Here is a 20,511-nt window from a genome sequence, read left to right as displayed (position 1 = left end):
CCCTACCTTAATCTGCTGTCTTCTAAGCATTGCAAGTTCCCTCATATCTCGGAATGGCTGCAGTAAATACTGGTAGAGCTCTGTGGTTGCTTCTGCAAGGTTACTGTAGGCTTCATCTTCCATTTGGTACAGTTCAAGGAGCTCTACCATACTTTCTGTATTCTTATGTTTTTCCAGAAGCTGCAGGAAAAAATAGGAGTTTTAAGGAAAATATTGGAACATTCCCGTTGAAATTGAAAGTAATTTAAAAAACATTTTTTAGCCTATCCTCTTGTATCATTTTCCCCTTACCACAAAACCACCAGACAACTTAAACAAAACAAAACAATCATAGTCCTCAAAACACATCTTCAATTCAGCCAGTTAAGTATGAGCACATTTCTGATAACCATAATTGAGCAGCACTCAGATTGATTTTTTAATTTCCAAAAATTTCTGGAAGGTAATGAATATGAGCACAAAGGCAAGAGAAAAAGCAACTTCACACAACAATTTATAATATATGGTATGCTACTTCAGACACTTGCCGGTTTTGGATATCAGAGCAGGGGGAAAAGGAGTGATAGACAAGGAGACAGAAAGAGAATTGCACTTTAAACTTTCTATATTTTTGAGAATTTTTGATGCTTGGGTTTTAATAGTATTCTGTCAGTCTGTTCTTTAGATTTACACAGCCCCCACTACATCAGTGTGGCCTCAGACAGAGAGTAACCTATATGAAACTAAACTTCTTAGAAAGTTCAATCACAAAACTTCAGATGTATGAACTTTTCATTCATTTTATTTTTACAATGGGAATTACCTAAGCATTATAATATTTTAAAAATACTTAGATGTTAGTATAGAACCACTTTAATTCATATAAGAAAATACAACAAAGTCTCTCTGTTTTTTTAGTTCTTATGAAGCAAAAATTCATTTGTTTGTACAAAGTAGATAGTTTGTATGTATGATTTTTTAAAATTGTATATGCTCATTTTTGCATCTATTTTGGGCATTTGCCTGAGCAGACTTCACATGGTGCTGGAAACCTTTCACCATTTCTAATAAAAAATATTTAGTTTTTTAATAAAAACTAATCTCATACACACATGTGGAATACTTAATGTATTTACAAAGACAAGATTAGCTGAAATTAATTCCCCTCTTATATAATTTTGTAAGTCAAAATCCCTTGTCCTTTATACTGTCATCTCAAAAAGCACATATTAACAGTCCAAGTTCATTTAAATTTAACAAAGATGAGGAACACCGTGGAATAAACACATGCTATCTTCTATCTGTTAATTCAAGTTGGATGCTAAGCCATCCATTAAATATTCTCTGTATAGTGAAATATGTTTCAGTTACCAGAATGGGTATGAAAAATGCCTTTCTTCATAACAGAAAGATTGTTTTAGAACATCTCTGTAACTCCACATTTAAAGCACTAAAGGTTAGAGAGAGGATGCAGAGCAGAATGCAGACATGCTTGTAGTAGCTTTATTTATACATTCAGCATTAAAGAGCTTCCACTTTATCAAGGTTTAGCAGAGAAGAAAGGTCTGTGAGAGAGGATGTAAAACGCATGTGAAACTCCTCACAAGGAGGAAACTCCAGCACAAGGTGAACAACTTTGTTACCTAAAAAATTTCACACAGAGAATTGCTCCTATCACAAAGTCACTGCCTAAGGTCTTCCACTCTTCCAGTAGCACACGCTATTTCATAGCATTTCAGTTCTCATCGACAACACAACCATTTGGCTTGTCTTTAAGGCTTGCACTTCATTAACTTTCAGTCTTAGACACACATAACATAACCTGAAACTACAGAGACTCAGATACCCTTGGATTTGTGGCTTAAGCCCTTAACAGTTCTCACATATTATTCCAACTCAATATTTGTTTTAACTGTCTAGTCTAAGAATGAACCACCTTCCTCCACTCCACTTCCATGTAACTACGGCCTAAAAGCAGAGTTGCCAGGTACCAGCTTTCTCCCATTTTCACCAGGCACAATCAGAAATTCCTCTGCAGTCTCAAAGCTGTAATTATCCTTCCATCAAGTTACTAAATCATTCTTCTCAAGCCATCCATTGCAAGAAGGAGCAATTCTATCAGTATGTCAGAATTTCCTTTTAGTTGCTTAGGCTATTAGTATCTTACTATTAAATAAATTTACACCGCTGTTTCATCATGAAACGCTACTACTCTACTAGGATATAAATTCTAGAGGGCAACATAAAATGGCAATTCAAGAAAATACAATCATTTAACTATCATTTAAAGGGAAATCTTAGGTACATTTGTTCCAAGGACAGAACAATGCAGGGGCTTTTTTTCTTTTTATTTACAGACCATTCTTAAGGCCTATTTAGTAGTTCTGATATTGGTAGATGAGCACAACTCTGCACAAGCTAGAGTGCAAGTGCCAAGAAATGATGGACCAATTCAATTTTATGACTATCAGAATAGTAAAGACATCTTAAGGACATGGAAAACTAGTATCTATATATAACTAGTTGGCTGTTCAGAAAAAAAATCATCACTGAAAACAGTAGGCATAAAATAATGAATTATCAGTACATTCCCGTGCATACAAAAGGTAAGTAAATGGGTATAACTTCATGGTCTTGTCTGTGTTAGTCTGCTACTGGAGTTACCCAAAACCTAAATTAAATCCTAATTCTGAACTTCTTAAAAAATACCAAACCTTCAATTTAAAAAAACAAATACAGAAGTGAGGGCAGGTTATTCATAACCAATTAGTATCGAATTTTTAATATATTTGTTCTTTAACTATTAACACAAGGCAAGCTTCCATTCTTCACCCCTAAGGCAATGATGCATGCAGGATCAATTTTGTGTTACTAATGAGGGCTTTCTGAATGAAAATGGTGGCAAATTTCATTTAATCTGCAGTTCCAGAAAAAGACATAACAAAACATGAAAAATTACTTAGAAACCAAAGAGTATCATCTTATTTGGTTTAATGCAAAGTCAAGCTATTCACTCGAGGTATTCTTCTAAACAGACAGGAAAGTAACCAGTGTGAGAGTACTTGTTACATATAGCCTCACTACATCCATCCATCTAAAAACACTAACCTTGGACATAAAGCTTGAATACTGTGTTTAGCTTTGGACTCGCATTACAAGAAAGGCACTAAGCTGGGGTGCTGGTTTTGCATTAATGGGCATTTAGAAAAACAGCAGCCACAGAACTTTTCTCCTTGAGAACTTCCTCTGTAAGTTGATGGGACCAATTGGAGGTTAGGCTGGTTGTTGACAGCCTGAGAAACCAATTAGAGAATTTGGTCCACCTCCGTGAAGTCCCATTTTAAAGCAATCAAACCTCAGGAAGGGCCCTTTTCTCTTCTGGCAGCCGTGCAGGTAACAGGGCCCGCCTGGCTCCCCTGTGTGGGGAGCTGGCATGGCCCGGCAGGGAGAGGGGTGGCCATGGGCAGTGGGTGCTGCAGCTGAGCCCAGGGAGTCCCCTAGCTGTCCCCCCCAACCCTTTCCAGAGCAGCCACTGCTGTTTTCTGGCTTGGGCTAGCCTCTCCTAGCATGGCCTGAGTATCCTGAGATCCTGGCACAGCTGCATGGGCTGGCTGCAGCCTGTGCATCATCCATAGATTTTAACCTTTCCAACTCAGATACAACTCGCAGACCTTCAATCCTCCCTTGAGTGAAAGGAAAAAAGAACAGAGAGGATACACCAAAGTCAGTGAAGCAGGAGCCAAGATCCAGATGGGAAGAGAATGAGGAGACACCGTGAATTTAGGCTGAAAATCCCTTTGTAAGCTATGGGGATGGACTATACTACACTAAAGATGCCTATAAACCATGGAGAAAGACATGAAGGGTTGGAGTGTTCAATTTGACAGATCACTGAGCGAAATTGCCCCGAGGGAAAAAGAGGATCTCTGTTCTTGGGGATGAAGCATGAACAGAGAGAGAGAGATGAAGAGAACTTACACTTTTTGAACAGCTAATTCTTAAATGCAAATACCTCATGAGTTTAACATGGCCCATAAGGCACAGCTTTGGGAAAACTGTGAAGATGGGAGGAGTTTGTGGAAGTGAAGCCACGCGAGAATTGGCGGGGTTTTTTTTCCTGCGGAAAAAAATCCTTATGGCCAGACAAGGGGAGACTCCTCTCCCTAGAGTAAACTGAAAAAGATTATTTAAGCTGGTAACTGACGGAAGTGTTTCTGTATTTTATTGTTAAAAAGGAGAAGAAAGTGTGTGGGGGTGGAGGGGTGATCTGCAGGTTTTATTTTGAATTTATTATTTCTTTATGTTGTTAATAACGTTTTTCTTTACATCCTTTAAGTTTTAGGCTGGCCTTGCTTTTGCTCCTAATCTATCTTACAGCAGAAAATGAGTGTATTGAAACTGGCAAATCTAAACTTTTACACTAATTGGTGTTTCTGCCCAGTTTCAAACTGAAACCAAGACAGAACTGGTGAATTGTCTAGAGAGTAAGTTTTATAAGAGTAACCTAAATAAATCAAAATATCTAACTCCTTCTGGTTAAAAATTGCAGCTCACCCTGACAGCTACTAGGGAAGCAGAAAAACTAGTATTCCATTGCAATGTGTCTTTCCTGAAGAAGAAAGATGGAGGTAAAACCGATAAAAAACTAAATGGGATTTCCAGATACAGAACTTCTCAAAATGGTACAACAGCTTACTTAAAACACACTTGAAAATATTTAAGCAAATATCCAATCTTCCCAGGATGAACAGATCAGCTTCTAGGGAAGGTCACCTGAACGAAATAAACTAACTGGGAAAATCAACTCTTAAGTTTATTGAACAAAGGGAAATAAGACAGTGTAGCTAATACAGCACTTGGAAATACCACTGCCAACCCTCTTTCCTAATCTTGCCTAATGCGGGCTGAAGGTTGCTGTGGTTAATCCTAATGGCACATTGCTCCTTCACTAAATGTATAATTTGTCTTATTGGTGACGGTTTTTCTAAATGAAGCTTGTAGCTCTGTGGGGATTGGCCTCTTCTCCCAAGCAACCAGTGACAGGACAAGAGGAAATAACCTCATATTGTGCCAGATTTAGACTGGATAGTAGAAGAATTTCTTCAAAGAAAGAACTGTCAAGCACTGAAAACAGGCCGCACAGTGAAGTGGCTCAGTCATCAGCCCTGGGAGTATTAAAAAGATGTGCAGATCTAGCTCGTAGAAGAATGGTTTAGTGGTGGGCTTGGCACTGCTACATTAATGGTTAGACTTGGTGATCTTAAAGGTCTTCTCTGACCTAAATGATTCTATATAAATGGTTTAAAGGAATACAGAACTATTCTGTCTCATATTTTGGAGCTGGAGGGCATACCAATCACCAAGGCTTCAACAATGCAGCGTGATATGAGCAGAAAACCAGCAGCTTTGATTCTACCTCTAGATGAATGCATGACAAAGAGTACAGGTGCTTTATTGCCACCAATCTGGAAAGGGCACTGACATGGGAAACAGATGGTGCAAAACTGGCTGCACAGAGTACCTCCCATTATAACACAGTCTGATGGAGCTTTCCCGTTCCAGATCGAAGTTAGCTGAAGCATTTTTTAAGCTGGCTGCCATCCAGATAGTATTCAGACTACTAGATACCTGGGATGCTGGGATTAGCACAGAATTAACGCCATAATGGAAACCACACCCTCCAAAGACTCACAGGTAGTTTGATTCTGTATGCTCCCATTTACACACGCAGTACGTAAATGAGTACATAGCCAAGTTTCTAGACCAACTGAGAACATTAAACCAGGCAGTGTTCAAGGTGTAAGCATAAGATACACTAAAAATTTTTTTGTGGCATGTTTTATGCCCCAGTGAAGACTACTTCTCAGCACAGACATTCAGTGTTACCACTCATTTACTTTAACAGTTTCAGTAAGAATTTTTGACTTTCACAATTTTTAAATCACATTATTTAAAGAAGTAGGTGGAGGAGAGTAGAGTAACATCCTGTACAGGCCTGACTAGCTCTAATTGAACACTGCATTTATTTTAAGAATCATGTTTCATAGATGTTATATTGTTCACAACTAAATGAATCCATATATTTTAGGCAACTATTATGCAGATACACTCCAACCAGCAGGAAGCACTTGTTTAAAAAGAATTTAACAGGACATATATTTGAACTCTATAGCAAAGATTATTTCTGTATTCTATATTTTTTTATTTATTTCAAAAAGCTTTAAAAGCATTACAGCAGAGAGTGTAATTATGTGCAGGTTGACCTCAGCTGGGCGCATAATCCAAAGCTTGATTTAATCACAGAAGAGTCAAGTCTTGCATTTCCTTTGCTAATACTACCGAAACTTTCCTTTTTTGTGTGTGTGTGTATTTTATAAAAACATTGGTATATGACACAACCATTTTTAAGATCATCAGCCATAAAGATACTTTTTCAGTATCTTCTTAAGCTCCTTCATACTTCTGACATAACTACAGAACACCCTATTTTCCTACTAATTTCAACTGTCAGAAGCCTGACAGTATTATCTGCCATTTCTAAGAAGAGTTCTTAAGATTTAAACTGAAGCATATTCAGTTATTGAAGCATATTCAGTTTCACAGGTAAAGCTATGGATAGCTGTTAGTGCAGACAGAGTAGCTTTAGATACTCCATCCTTTGTCCTGAGAACAGCAGTCCGAAGAGTAAAATTCTCAACCCTCCTGATGATCTACTGGCAGTAGTCTGCAATAAGCTTCAGACAATGAGTTTTAAAAAAATAAAGCTAGAGAGCACATAAAATCTGCATGCAAAATTTTAGCAACTGAACTTAGAAGGCAAGTTGTTTTGCATCAGAACATGCTTAGAACTGTTTCTCTTTAAACAAACAAAAGAAATAATTGTTTAAAGCAAATGCAGTCCCACATGTCCTGACAATAAGCAGAAGTCTCAATTACATGAAATCTTCACTACAGGCAAACTGCTTTTCTCACTCTTACGAACATGTGGTCCTGTATTTAAATGTCACCCATTATAGTTAAGAGATTAAGACTTGCCAGGATATCCAGCTGTTCACATGATTGCATTGCCATCAATAATCCTTACCTTTGTGGTAAAAAAAAAAATCAGTTGTATTACTGTAGCAGTAATAAAGCCTGACTCTCCCACACACATCTAAAGTATATTTTACGCTAGGGCAGGAATCATCTAAGAAAACACAAAATCTAGATAGAGAGGGAGGATGTCATAAATAAATTAGATAACACTGACTAGCATGGGAAGTGCTGGATCCAGCACTACATCTATCTAATTTCTTAAGATTTAAAAAAGATAAGAACAAGTGAATTCCATACTAACTTATTTGGAAATAACACAGCAATTGACCACCCACTGAGTGCACAAGAAGTGTCCAGTTTTTTCAAAGAGGCTTCTGCAGACAGGGAATTAAAGTGTAGGCTGATGCACTGCCAGGGATATAGTTTTTAAAATGGCTGTTTAAAGAAGAGCTGAGCTAATTCAACTAATTAAACCAAAAAGCACAGATGAAACACACATAACAAACAAGTTCAAAGTTCACACGTATTCAAAAAAAGAAACAGCAAACAGAAAACCTAACAAAGATACTGGAAAGAAAAACACAGGTTGTTTAAAACAAAGTAAAAACACTTCTGTAAAATGTGTCATCTAGGCCTCTGAAGAGCTGCTAATACAAAATGAACATTATTCCCCTTTAAACACTACTTAGAACAGTCCTTTACCTGCACACAGTGAGCCTGGAACCTCAGTACATGTGCGCAGAGATGTTCCAGGTGGATGGAAAGGCTTTTGTACAAATGGACTACAGAAGTGGCATCTGTGAGAGAATGTCAGAAGCGTCCCCCACGTCCAACACAGCTAAAGCCAGTGAGCTGCAAGACAGACCTAGGCCAAGGCCAAATCCACCAGTAACCACAATAGCACCTCTGGGATAACACACTTAAGATGGGGAAGGAGTGCTGGCACAACAAGTGCAGCCCAAGAAGGGAGCAAGAACAGATGAGAGGAACAACTCTGCACACACCAAGGTCAGTGAAGAAGCTGGGGGAGGTTCTCCAAACACCAGTGTAGAGATACCCTTGCAGCCTGTGGAAGACCCCACACTGGAGCAGATGGGCCCCGAAGTAAAATGCCATTTCATAGAGAATTAATGCTGGAGCAGGCTCCTGGCAACCTATGGCCCCATGAACAAGGGAGCCCACACTGGAGAAGTTTTCTGACAGGACCTATGATCTCATGGAAGACAGACACTGGAGCACTGTTCCCCAAGGACTCTCCCCAGTGGGATGGGCTTACACTGCCAGAAGTCCATGGAGGTCTGTTTCCTGTGGGTGGGTCCCCATGTTAACACAGGGAAAAAACATGAAGAGGAAGGAGTGGTAAAGAAAACACATGATGAACTGACCACAGTCCCCCTTCCCTGTCCTCCTATGCCATCCAGGGAGAGGAGGTAGAGAAATCAGTAGGAAAGTTGAGCCCAAGATGAAGGGAGGGGTGGTGTGAAGACGTTTTTCTGTCCATATCTCGACCCATGATCCCCACCATTTTCTCGCCATATCCAGCTGAGGCAAGTCATAGAGCAGCTCTGGTGGGCACCTGGTGTACAACATCTACCCACTGCAAGAGCACACTCCAGGAGTATATGACCAGCACAGATTGCTTGGCCTCTTCTCACTTCCGTCACCGATCCTCACTTATACTCAGGTAAACAGCTCCTGGACAGTAACAATGACCTTTGTCTAGCTCTTTTACACTGCCTACCAAAATACACCTCATTTCAACATACTACCTGTAATACAACTTCACAGAAAAAGAAAAGAACTGACCTGAGCAAGAAAAATTCAAGTACTATTTTAATGTAGCCAAGTGAGCCAAAACATTACTTCCATGTATGCATCATTACTGAACAATGCAACTTCTCTCCTCCCACACAAAATTCTAAATAGAAATCTCAGCAGAACTGTATGTACACATATAACTTGTTGGAAAATCACAAGGCTCAGGCATAAAGCTGTCAGCTCTGACAATATATGGCACACTAGATCTCTTTTGAAAGCTCAAGGAGGAGATGTCAACAACTACAAACTATGCATCTCCTTCCCTGCAAACAAGACAAACATGTAACACCATGTTAAGTGGTGGGTTTAAGTGGGTACCTGTCTGGTCATCTTACCTTACTGTGTGATGTGGCTATGCCACTCCTTAGCCAGACTGTCATGCCAAATGAGTGTCTGTAAATACCAGGTATTAGCCTGAATTTAGTGTATTACTTAGAGTAGGATAGTCACAGATGAGTTACAGAAATCATGGCAAACAAGGGCTAACTGCATGGGAGCACTCATAGTACAAGACGGCTAGATTTTCCTTTTCCTGTTAGTGACACAGAAATAGGTATTTATATTGTAACGTAATTGCATAAATGAAACAGGACTGTTTAGATCTGTGTTTCAGAGTTATTATGACATTTTGGGACTCCTTTCCCTTGGAAAGGGGCAAAATAATTAAAAGATAAAGTGACTAATGAATCACTGGTTGGTTGGAACATGATAACTCTGAACAAAAAGACCTCTAGGCAACACCTTACCCTGAAGGTTTGGCAAAGAATTTACTTTACATGTATCCTAATGGGTTCCAAGTAATTTTTTTTCTGGAAGTCAGAAGACTGAGAACATACATTAAAAGTGTTCAGACTGTACCATAAAATAATTTAACTTTTGGTCCACAGATTGTTTTCTTCTATCCTTCTGAACTATGTTGGTAGTCAGGAACATATACTCAAGAGCATCAAAACTGTCAGCTATCTAAACAAATAAATATTTGCATAAAACAAATACATTTAGTTAGTAGCTATTATAGTGCTAGTCTTAAAATCTTTCACGTAAGATTTGTCATGTCAGGACACAGGCCTAGCCAAATGCCACCTCCTGTAAAGAGCAAATGTTCTTTTATGAAAACAAAGAAGAACACTTGATGGAAATAAAAAAATTAAAGTGGTACAATCAATTTCACTATGAAGTCAGCTCATGGGAATTAGATCAGCAGCACTGAATTAGTACTCTTAGCAGTTTTACAGTGCATTTGGCATGGTAGCAAATAATTCTCAGATGTCTGATAAGTCTACTGTTAGACTTTTAAAAATCTAATTCAAAGCAAGTAAAGCATTATGACAATATTCTGTGGGTGAATTTACTTTTTAAAGCTGACCCAAGAGCTTGCTCCTATTGAAAGAACATTCCACTTCCCACCCCCTTTCCTCTCTTCTTCCCAGTTTACTCCAGTTTCATGTTCCTTCTGCTCCCAGGTGCTCTCTTCTCCACTTCACTGGATTTAGTATTTCTCGGAATCTTCAACAAACTAACACAGCATCTGGCAAAAAACTACTTTGTGGTCTCTCTTGGAGTAATTTACTGAGGTTTATTGCATTGAATCAGCATACTGCAAGGACAGAGAAGCAGAACAGGAAGGAACACAAAGCTGACAGGGGGAGGACAGAAAGTGATAGTATCCCTGCCTGTCAACACTAGTAAGCTGATGATCCAGTTCTTCAGCTCCCTTCAACAACACAGCTGATGAACCACCTTTAAGCCCAGGTGATAGATGAGAGGTAACTCAAATGCCCTGTGTATTCTTTCAATGCTGGCAGAGTTTAGCTTCTACAGCACCTTATACAATGGTGCAATCATGGAAAGGCAGGCCTAAGGAAAAAGCATTTTGCATCCCTAAGTGCAATTTTTAAGATTTCCAAGCCCAATTAATGGAGATTTTATTTAAAAGTTGAATATGTCCACTATTGACAGTCCACTATTAAGAACTAAAGGCTAAATAAGAAACCAAGAAAAATCTTAGATACCGTATCATGCACTTTTTTCCTCCTACCTTAACAGCAAATACAGTAAATTACAAGCTATTAAATCACTTTCATAACAGGACAGTACTTCAGGCAAAAGTAATTTATATTAGCACCAGGGAGCAGAGAGTTGTATTCTGTGGTGCTAATTGTTTGAATTGGTTTTATTCCTGTTCTTTATCCCTGTTCAGGGAGAAATGAAGGGGAAAAGATACTCAGTTTAAATGTTAAAGGGAAATAAAATCCATGTGTGATAAAGCAGCATGATAAAACACATTTGAAATTATACACATCATTTACCTATTCATTCAACTCCTCCAGAACACCTCCAATATTTCAAGTAGTCAAGTAGTTTGGGATTTTTTAACCTCCTCCCATATATGATTTTTTTTTTCTGAATTATACTATTCTGAAGTGACAAAATTATACAATTTAAAATTTGGACACCTGATGACCATGAACAAGCAACACATTACTGAAGGCTAAAGAATTTGGGCTCTAGCCACAGGGTAATTTTTCTCACACTGTACAAAAATTACAAACTTAGAAACTTCTAGAACTAATCTATAGGTTTTCCCCCTCAAAAGTTTCACAACTGATTAATACATTAATATCTTTTTAATTTCTTCTTTTTCTTCTTAATTTTTAAAATTTCCTTTCAACAAATATAAAAGAGTGTTTTTTTAAAGTTCAGGTTTCCTTTAAAAAAAAGAAAGCCCTAATCAAAACTTGTTCTATTTTAAGCATGGGGTTCAACCAGGAAATGCAGTAAGGTTCCAGCTAACATAATCTATGATTCGAAGTTATTGAAAATCTTTTACAACACTCTTTCCCTAGAGCAGCTCAAACAAGTCCTGATGCAATACTGTCATGTGAAAAGATATGCTACTATTAATTTCAGATGACCCACATAAATTGTCTGCAATTCATCACAAACAAATTCTGATTGATTATTTAAATAACATTTTTAAGAGAAAAAAAACCCCAAACGTACCCAGTTCCCTCACGCTAATATGACAGCAGTTTTCCAAAAGGTCAGAACCACTTGCCTACAAATACATTTTGGAAAGTATTTTAACAGCAGATAATGAAAAATTTGGGTTGTTTATGCCTTTAAGAAATCTGAAGTACTCAAGTTCCTTTAAAACAAAATTTTAAAGTTTGCTGAATGACTGGAAGTGTTTTGTAACACCTTTCCAAGAGCAAATTCTTAACAAATCAAGTCCACGAAGCATTCAGATTAGTCTGAATGGGTAATGTTTATCATTAGTCATCCAAAAAACTCACAGGCATATATTTCATATTCCTACAAAAATACCACAGAAAAGAATAGATAGAAAGGAAACCCAGGGGTAGTGTCTTACCACTGAAAGGTTTTGAACTGAAAGCTCTATCTGCCAAAACTTTTGTAACTGGTGAGTGGAGTCATGCTGATATATCAGCCGTGTTCCATTTACACCTACAGCCAGCGGCTCCAGATGATCATGTCCAAGGCTGGCTTGCCAGGGAAGCTGTCTTCTCATCAAAACAGACACACATACATATTGACTAACTCACTGATGCTCTGTAGCCTTAGAGTAGCATTTTCCCTCTCCTCCTGTCCTATCTTCCTTCTCTCTCTACCATATTTCTGATGACTAGGTTTTCATTTCTTGCAAAAATAAAGTTCAGCAGATATATCTGCAGCTGGACTGAGCCCTTCTCTCCAGTAACAGCAATATCCTGCTGCATTGCAATGTTGTGTTTCTAATAATATTAAAAAAATGTTAAAAGCACATCCTCAAAAACAAAAAATGTAGTCATTTCCAAAAATTTCTACTTCTCAAGGCCTTCTTTAGGTTTGTGGCAGCAATATTTACATATGTAAAGCACACAATCCTCCCTGACTATTAGTAAACAGTGTCTTCGTGTTACAGAAATGTAAAAAGATTAAACTATCAGAGTGAATCTGCTTTCAAATTCAACACCTGCCTGGGTAATAATACTATGTCAGCCAGAAAAGGAGAGGAAAAAATGTTACTGGCTTAAGAAAGCAGTTTTAAACAACATTTACTTGAAGGGAGGACATCGAATTAAAAAGAAAGAAATTAACAATGGAAAAAAAGAGAAAAAATACACAAGACAAAGGTAAGCACAAAGAAAGTACAACCCAGTATCATCTCTAAAAGCTGAGAAATTAAGGAAGCTGTGAATCATGACTAGCACAATGGATTGTAGAACATGTATTAATTACACAGGTTGTTCACACCTCTTCAAAATATTCTGTCATATGAAAATGCTGCAAAGAGGTGCCAATAATTTTAAACAAGAAACAGAGGAAAATTTACCTCTGCATCTATGGAAACAAGGGGAATATCAAATGAAATTATCCCAGTATCAGTATATTACCGCAAGTAACAGACATAAATGGTTCCCCAATCCCACTTTAGGCGTTACTTCTTCATTTTTCTTTTTTTTTCTCTTCCAGGTGTTTGGATAAGGAAATTAATTATGAGACTTACAAGCTGCTGCCTTCAGCTTCTAGAAAGTCTAGAAAGTCCAGGCTTACTAACACTGCTATATTCTACAGAATGTGCTTTTTATGTAAGATTTAAATTCTGTCAAGAAAGATCTAATTTTTCAAGTCAATGTCCTTTTCTTTGTGTACATATAAATTGCTCATGTTTTGAAGAAATGTACATTGTTTTCAGCACTCAGCTGCAGCACTCACTGTCAACTTGCTCTAGCAGTAGCTCAATACTAGCCAGAGTATTAATATGATGTAGGTGTCTCCAAAGAGCTTGGAGGCTACCTGCCTGCTCTACAGAGCATACCCTACAGCTGCTGACCTATTTTATTTTGGTCAGTACTAACTTACAGTACTAGTTCAGCATTTAAACAGCTTATTTACAAATTATTTATAATACAAACAGTATTACTGGAAACAAGCATTAACTCTACAAATAATAAGTATTCCAACAAAAGTAGCTTCGACTTCCCAAATGCTCAGCATTAGTCTTTACTCTCCGGGTGTCAATAGGAAAAAAAAAAAAATCCACAGTATCTTATTTTAATTTTCTGTGCTCCCCACATTAAATCCCAACCAGTGTTCTGTTCCCTCCTGATACACCTTACATATCTTCTAAACAGAACTATTGCAGTTCATTCAGTTATTCTTTCTTCTTGTCTAGAAAGATGTTATATTGGTTTTGATGGAAACACTACTGCTGCTAACATTTTTTCCATGTTACTGAACAATGAATACTTATTTATGGTGTTTTATATTCACTTTTCCATTATTTTTGAGTCTGATGTAGAAACCGTCTTTAAATCTTATTGTGTCTAGATGCAGATCACTAAACAGCAACCAGTCACCTCACTTTTGGAAAACTTCCACTTTTGTTACAGGGCCCCACTACCTACCATATAAACATTTATTTTAGAACTGAATGCATATGGCCAAAAACAATGAAATAAAATTCTTCTAGTTACAGAGACAATCCTGATTATTATTTATTACTAAAATATTAGAACTGCTTTGACAAAACAAAACATTATTGAATATTATTTAGCTTTTTTTATATAAACAGAAATGAGTGACAATACTGAAGAAATATATGCTGGAAAGTAAGAAATGTGAAATTCCATTACATATAACTGAACCAATCCCTTGCAATTTCCTCTAATTTGACAGGCATCTTTCATTCATTCATTTAAAAAAAAAAAACTTTCCTACTAAACATGCAAAAGTAATTTAGAAAATAAAAAACCGGATTATGAAGGAAATAAAGTATAGCTTTCCATCAAAAAATGCTACATTTTCTTCTAATACAGATTGTTACTGTAACAAATTTTTTTTTTTTCCTTAGCCTTTCTAGTTCTTTGAATCAAAAGAAAATTAAGCCAAGAATGACTATTCTCATGCTTAGCAAATACATCATTATACAGGAGATGGAGAGTAAAAATAGCAGTAGGTCCTCACTTTCAAGGCAGTCTAAAGTCAGCCACTGAAGATAAGATGCTTCCAGAATTACTTCAGAATTTAATCAGGCACTTAAAAGTGTTTGAACTTTCACATTAAAAAAAATTAAAGAAGACACACAGAGCAGGGATACAAAATGGTCTCTGTCAGCCTGCAAACACTGGAATTCATAGATTTTATAAAGCAAAAAGAAAACCAAAGCAAGCTTCTGACTAGTTTCATACCTGGCACTCAAAATCCTATAGACTATTGTCCACGAGATTTCAGTCTATCAGGGCTGTAGACCAAATTTCAGTCTACTAAGAGCTGTATGGAACAGAAGCATTCCCAGGAGCTGATAATTCAAAGATGCTCAAGCAGACATGTAACAATACAGATAGGCTTCTCAAACTCTCAACTGGTTATGCAAGAGCACACAATGAAATGTGTCTGGGGCATGACTATGCCACCCATCCCTCTTGATCACAGTTTGCACTAACACCGTTTTGTATTCAGGAAAACATGACTACCTTCAGCCTTTTGAAAACAGAATGGACAAAGAGATACAGCACCATTACTGATATTACTACACAGAAATTTACAAACATCTATACTTAGCCTAGAAAAACTCATCTGCATGTAAGAAGAACATAAACAGGAAACTGGCAGGACCAAGAGTACAGGGGCACACACTTTCTTGACACAAAGTTCAGTATTTTGGAAATACTGTCCAGGAAACTGGAATCCCAAATAAGGATTCAATGCTATACTCTCTGTTGAAATAACATCTTTTTATCTTTTAACTGAGTACCGCAAGATTTTTTTTAACAGGTATAAACTTAATGAACAAGTTTTTACTTTAAATAAATACTTCAATTATTTCAAAATTAATAGTTCTATTTGGAAAAAAAAAAAAGTGTTGTTTCAAAACTGCAAATCAAGCAGAAGAAACGTCACACAGTTTCTCTACAACTATTTCACTTACTCATCTTGAATCTGTTTCTACTTGCAACATTCTTATCATTTATTAAAGGCCTAAAATTTGGACTGAGATAAAAATTATTATTACAAAGAGCAACAATTACTATCTGTCATGAAAATAAACTGGCTTGTGTGTAATTTATGGAAAGCAAGGAGTACCCAAGAAGAGGATGCTAAAACAATAAACACGAGGCTTGGTTGCTCACTTTGCTTCTCCACCCCAAAGAACACAAATCAAGAGAAACTGCAAGCATTTCACAAGTAACATTCTAACTGCACAGAGGAATTTGTCCTAGGAAATAGAAGAGATATATTAAATAACTGTAAACCACAGAGGCACATTTTAAGATGCTAAGTCAAGATCTTCAGAGTTGCACAATTTTACATTAATGAAGACCCTTGACATTTCCTCCTAGATACCATTCTGGTTCTCAATGAGTGATTGAGAATGCTTCTCAATCACTTCCTCTTTTCCCAAAAAATTATTATAAGAGACAAAATGTTTTAAAATAGCTTGGATCCAACATTCCTGCTATCAGCCGACAGAATTCCAGCACAAATGGAAAAGTAAGTTGTGAGATAAAACATGGATTCAGTAGGTTTTCTTTAAAGTACAAAAACCTTTACTTCAGAAATACCAAGCAGTGCCCATCATCCACTGCTTCATTTGCTTAGAATTGCAATGACAAAGAGTATCAGTATTTGCTTAGAGAAAAGACATTTCCTGTAGACCAAGTAAATCCCTCACAGGTAAGGAAAACAGAAACTTGAGTGCCAAGAGGGAAAGAGCAGGTCATTCCATTGGTTTCTTTTCTTAAACATGAATTACCTTTAATTAAAGGAGGATCAACTTACACAACTGACAGAAGTACAGCTTTATAGACTTCAGGTACACTACTAGAATGGTTATCATGGGAAAGCAGATTGTGCAGTAGTCAAACACAGACACAGGCTCTGCCATTTTGTCTGCACCAAGCTCAGAACACTAACACAGAATAAAATTATGTGGCTTAGAGAACCAATTTATTTTTGCCAGTAGTACTGGTAATAAAACCGAAATTGAGATTCTCCAAGAAACAAATAATTCTTGCTCAGTAATTCTTAACTTAGTATTTCCTCAAAAACATCACATCCCTCGAGAAAGTATGCAGGTCCCAAATTCCATGTTTAACAGCACCTTCTCTAATCCTGCACAGCTTATTTTAAAAACTGCTGAACTGAAGGCTAAATCTAATCTTAGCATACACTCCCAAGCATTCATGCAGTCAAAAAAAAGAAAACAGTGAAAGACGATATGTTTTCATATTCTGTGGACTAAAACCACTGCTGAATCTTATCAGACTAATTACCAATTGTATACCAAATAACAAGATTTAATCCAGTCCTTTAAATAGACATGGGGAAAAAAAGAAAAATCAGAATTATATACGCTAACACAACAGTTTGGAAATAAACTTTACAATGCTATACTTGGATGTTCTTACCGTGATTATATCACTGATACTACAATTTTCTCATACTCTGTAACTCTAGTCACCAAGAAAAAGCTTGGCCTGAATTCTACAGACTCAAAATTATTCCATCAAAGAGCAAGAAGATATGCTCACACTCCATCAAGGAAGAAACAATCACTACCACACACTTTTTAAAAGAATGTTGGCAGGACATACGTGGGTAGCTGAAGCTGCCAAACTTGACCTATATCCACAACAAAATTAAGACGATGTTTGCAAAAATAAAGAACAGTGTAACCTGACTCATAGTCACACCTTGATAGATCCGGGTGCATTCTGGACCAAGGCCACTGAAGCACAAAAACAAGTGTCAAATTCTCATTTATTACCGGGGAAATCTGGGTCCTCATACAGCTCAGTGCATGAAAACAGAGGAAGTGTAAAAATTCTCATACACTGATGCTACAAGCCATTTAGAGCGCCATTCTCAACTACCCTGTCTAGAACAGTATATGGTGTAATAGAAACATGAAGGGTCCTGAAACATCCAAGTCTTGACAAATAATACCTACTGCAAATACTCACTAGGACCAGACAGCTTGCTCTTCTTGTTAATTCCAACTCTAGGAACTTCTCAGCTGAACAGAAGTTGTGCTCACTCCAACTCCACTGGAAAACATAACCTCGCCATATAAATACCAGATTCAGCACCCAGAGCCTGTGTGAACCTGGAATTTTTTGGTCTCAAACGCTTGAACTGTAGTATCAAAATAAACACATGTTGCCGCTCTAATTTAACAGAAAAAACATCAGAGCCAAACACATCCTGGTGCAAGGCAATGCAAGAACAAAAAATATGGGAGCAAGACCTTGCCAGATCCATCGGATATTTATTCACAAGTACCTACATTTGATTGCACAGAAAAAAGTACTGAGCCACACTCAGATGATTAGGGAAATCTGCGCCTCCTTAAATCCTGGCCCTAGAGACCTCGGAAAGGTTAAGCTTCATTTTTCTCACTAAGGAACAAGAAAGCAAGAACAAGAACGACTAAAAAAAGTGTCGGCATCTGGACCACGCAGCAGCCTCACCTCTTGAATGCGCCTGCGGGCCCTCTGGAGCACCTCCTCGTACCCCTTTTGTCGCAGCTCACTCAGGCTCTCGTAATACTCTTCGGGGTCGTCGGTCTCGGTGAAGAGCACCTGCGAAAGGATCTTCCAGCCACAGGTATCCAAGCTGTGAACCAAGTAAACTTGCAGCTTGTAGCAGAGAGCGTCCATCTCCTGCTCGGATAGTTCTGGCGCTCCAAAGAGCACCGTCCACATGCCCGAGGGCTCCTCGGGGAAGGCAGGCAGGTAGGGCTCCAGCTCCGAGTTCACCGAGCACAGCTGCTGGTGCACGGCCCGCAAGTCTTGGAACGAGAAGAGGCCGGCCCAGCTGCACTCCTCCCCCGCCGGCTCCGCGTCGGGAGCGCCCAACTCGCTCGCCCGCGGTGGCGAGGGCGGCAGCGACAGCGCGGCGGCCACGTCCTCCTTCCCCAGCTCCAGCACTTCGATCTCCTCGGCGGCACCTGCCGCCTCCGGGCCGCGCTGCGGCCTCCGGGCCGGGCTGCCCTTGGCACGCAGCGGGCTCTTAGGCAGAGCCTCGGCCCGGGGATGGGCGCAGCCCCGGGGCGGCCCCTGGTCCTTGCGCACCGCGGGGCCGCCAGCCTTAGGGACGGCTCCGACCTCGGGGCCGCCGCGGCGCAGCTCACGGGAGCCGCTGCGCTGGCGTTGTGCCGTGCGGTTGTGGCAGGTGATGGCGAACTTGCCCTCGATCTCGTTCCAGGCCACGATGAAGGCGAACTTGTGCTTCTCCCGCTCCTGGAAGGCGTGCGGCCTGACGGCCACCCAGTCGGCCTCCAGCGTCTCCTCCAGGGCGAAGGCGGACATGGCGCTGCGCGACTCCGCACACGGGCACACGCCGCCCGCCCTCCGCGCTCCCGTCCCGTCAGCTGCTCCGCAGCCCCGCACCGCCTTACCGCCCACCACCAGCCATCTTAGCGGCCGGGGTACGAGGGGGAGGGTGCGCTGCTTCCCCACCGGAGCGATGAGGGAGGAAGGGCGGACGGGAATCGCCTCCTCCCGCTCCCCGCGCGGGTCCCGCCGGTCACCAACGCGGACAATGCGCGGCGCCCCCGCACAACCACCGCGCGCGCGTCACGTGGGGCGGGATCTGTTTACAAGCGGCGGCGCTGCGGCAACTCCGGGCCGGCCCCGCCCCCCGCGCTGTTTGCGGCAGCCCCGCCCCCCGCGGCGCGCTTCCCCATTGGCGGAGGGAGGCGGGCGGAGCCTCGCGCCCCAGCCGCGCCGCGGAGCCGCCACGCTCGCTCTCCCTTGGTGGGCGTGGCAGGGCGGCGCCCCGCCCCTCCCTCGGAACCCCTACGCGGCCGTGCGGGCGCCCCCGCGCTGCGCCGTGCGGAGAGGCCGCTAGGGGGCGGCGAGCGGGAGGCGGCGCGGGGCGGGAGTGGTTCCGTGGCTGTTGTGTGTGTTAGTTCTGACTGTAGACTGAAGAAAAATACTTTAAAGATTAGTTGTCCGGAGCGCCTGGCGTGCAGCAGAAGTCTGCACTCCTGGTTAGTCTGCAACCGAGTGCAGCTTCTGTGATGAGTCCTGGCGACAAGGGCATGTTCCGAAATAGCTGTGTTGAGGCAGCTGCGAGCTTTGTAACTAAAGGAAACTGCACTGAACTTGGCCATTTGTGCTCACATGGGCCAGTCCTTGGGAATTTTCACTGTCTGCAGTGCTTCCCCAGGTTGCCAATTTTATTGCAAAACACGTGGGTTTCAGTGAGGTTGGACAGACAGCTCTCACAAGCTTGTGACAGGAAAGATCAATCCACTGTGATGCTGAGCTCAAGGAAAGCTCTTTCCTGGTGCCTTTTGAGATATCCCATTTCTCTTCATGTACAAATGAACAAAAATACTTGTTACCAAAACAAACCCAAAGTATTTGCATCAAAAAGATGGACAGTGTGAATTGGCCCATGTAGTGGGTTGACCTTGGCCGGATGCCCCTTTATCATTCCCCGTTTTCAGCTTTTCTCTCCCCTGAAAAAAGGAGAAAAAGTAAAATCAACCAGTAGGTTGAGATAAGGTAGTTTACTGAAGCAAAAGCGGAAGGTTGTATGCAAGCTAAGGAAAAAGACAGATTTCATTTTCTACTTACCAGCAGGAACTGATGAGCGGCCATTTCCTGGGAAGCAGGGCTTCAGCACAAGTAGCCATTGCTCTATAAGGCAAACATAAATAGCAAA

General features: G+C 40.1%; 1 protein-coding gene across 1 annotated transcript in view; it reads right to left on the bottom strand.

Annotated features, from left to right (window-relative positions):
- Window positions 1-19,366, bottom strand: part of JMY (junction mediating and regulatory protein, p53 cofactor) — a 63,703-nt gene extending 44,337 nt beyond the window's left edge. The window contains exons 1-2 of the mRNA XM_014881388.2: window positions 18,309-19,366; window positions 7-180 (exon numbers count right to left, since the gene is read on the bottom strand). Coding sequence (XP_014736874.2) covers window positions 7-180; window positions 18,309-19,148 — 1,014 coding nt within the window. The 5' untranslated portion in view covers window positions 19,149-19,366. The remainder of the gene's footprint in view (window positions 1-6; window positions 181-18,308) is intronic.
- Between the last annotated feature and the right edge of the window lie 1,145 nt (window positions 19,367-20,511).

This window comes from Sturnus vulgaris, chromosome Z (assembly GCF_052056855.1).
Source record: "Sturnus vulgaris isolate bStuVul1 chromosome Z, bStuVul1.hap1, whole genome shotgun sequence".
Taxonomy (NCBI): Eukaryota; Metazoa; Chordata; class Aves; order Passeriformes; family Sturnidae; genus Sturnus; species Sturnus vulgaris.
Note: the sequence above shows the minus strand (reverse complement) of the source record. Positions and strands in the feature narration are given on the sequence as shown.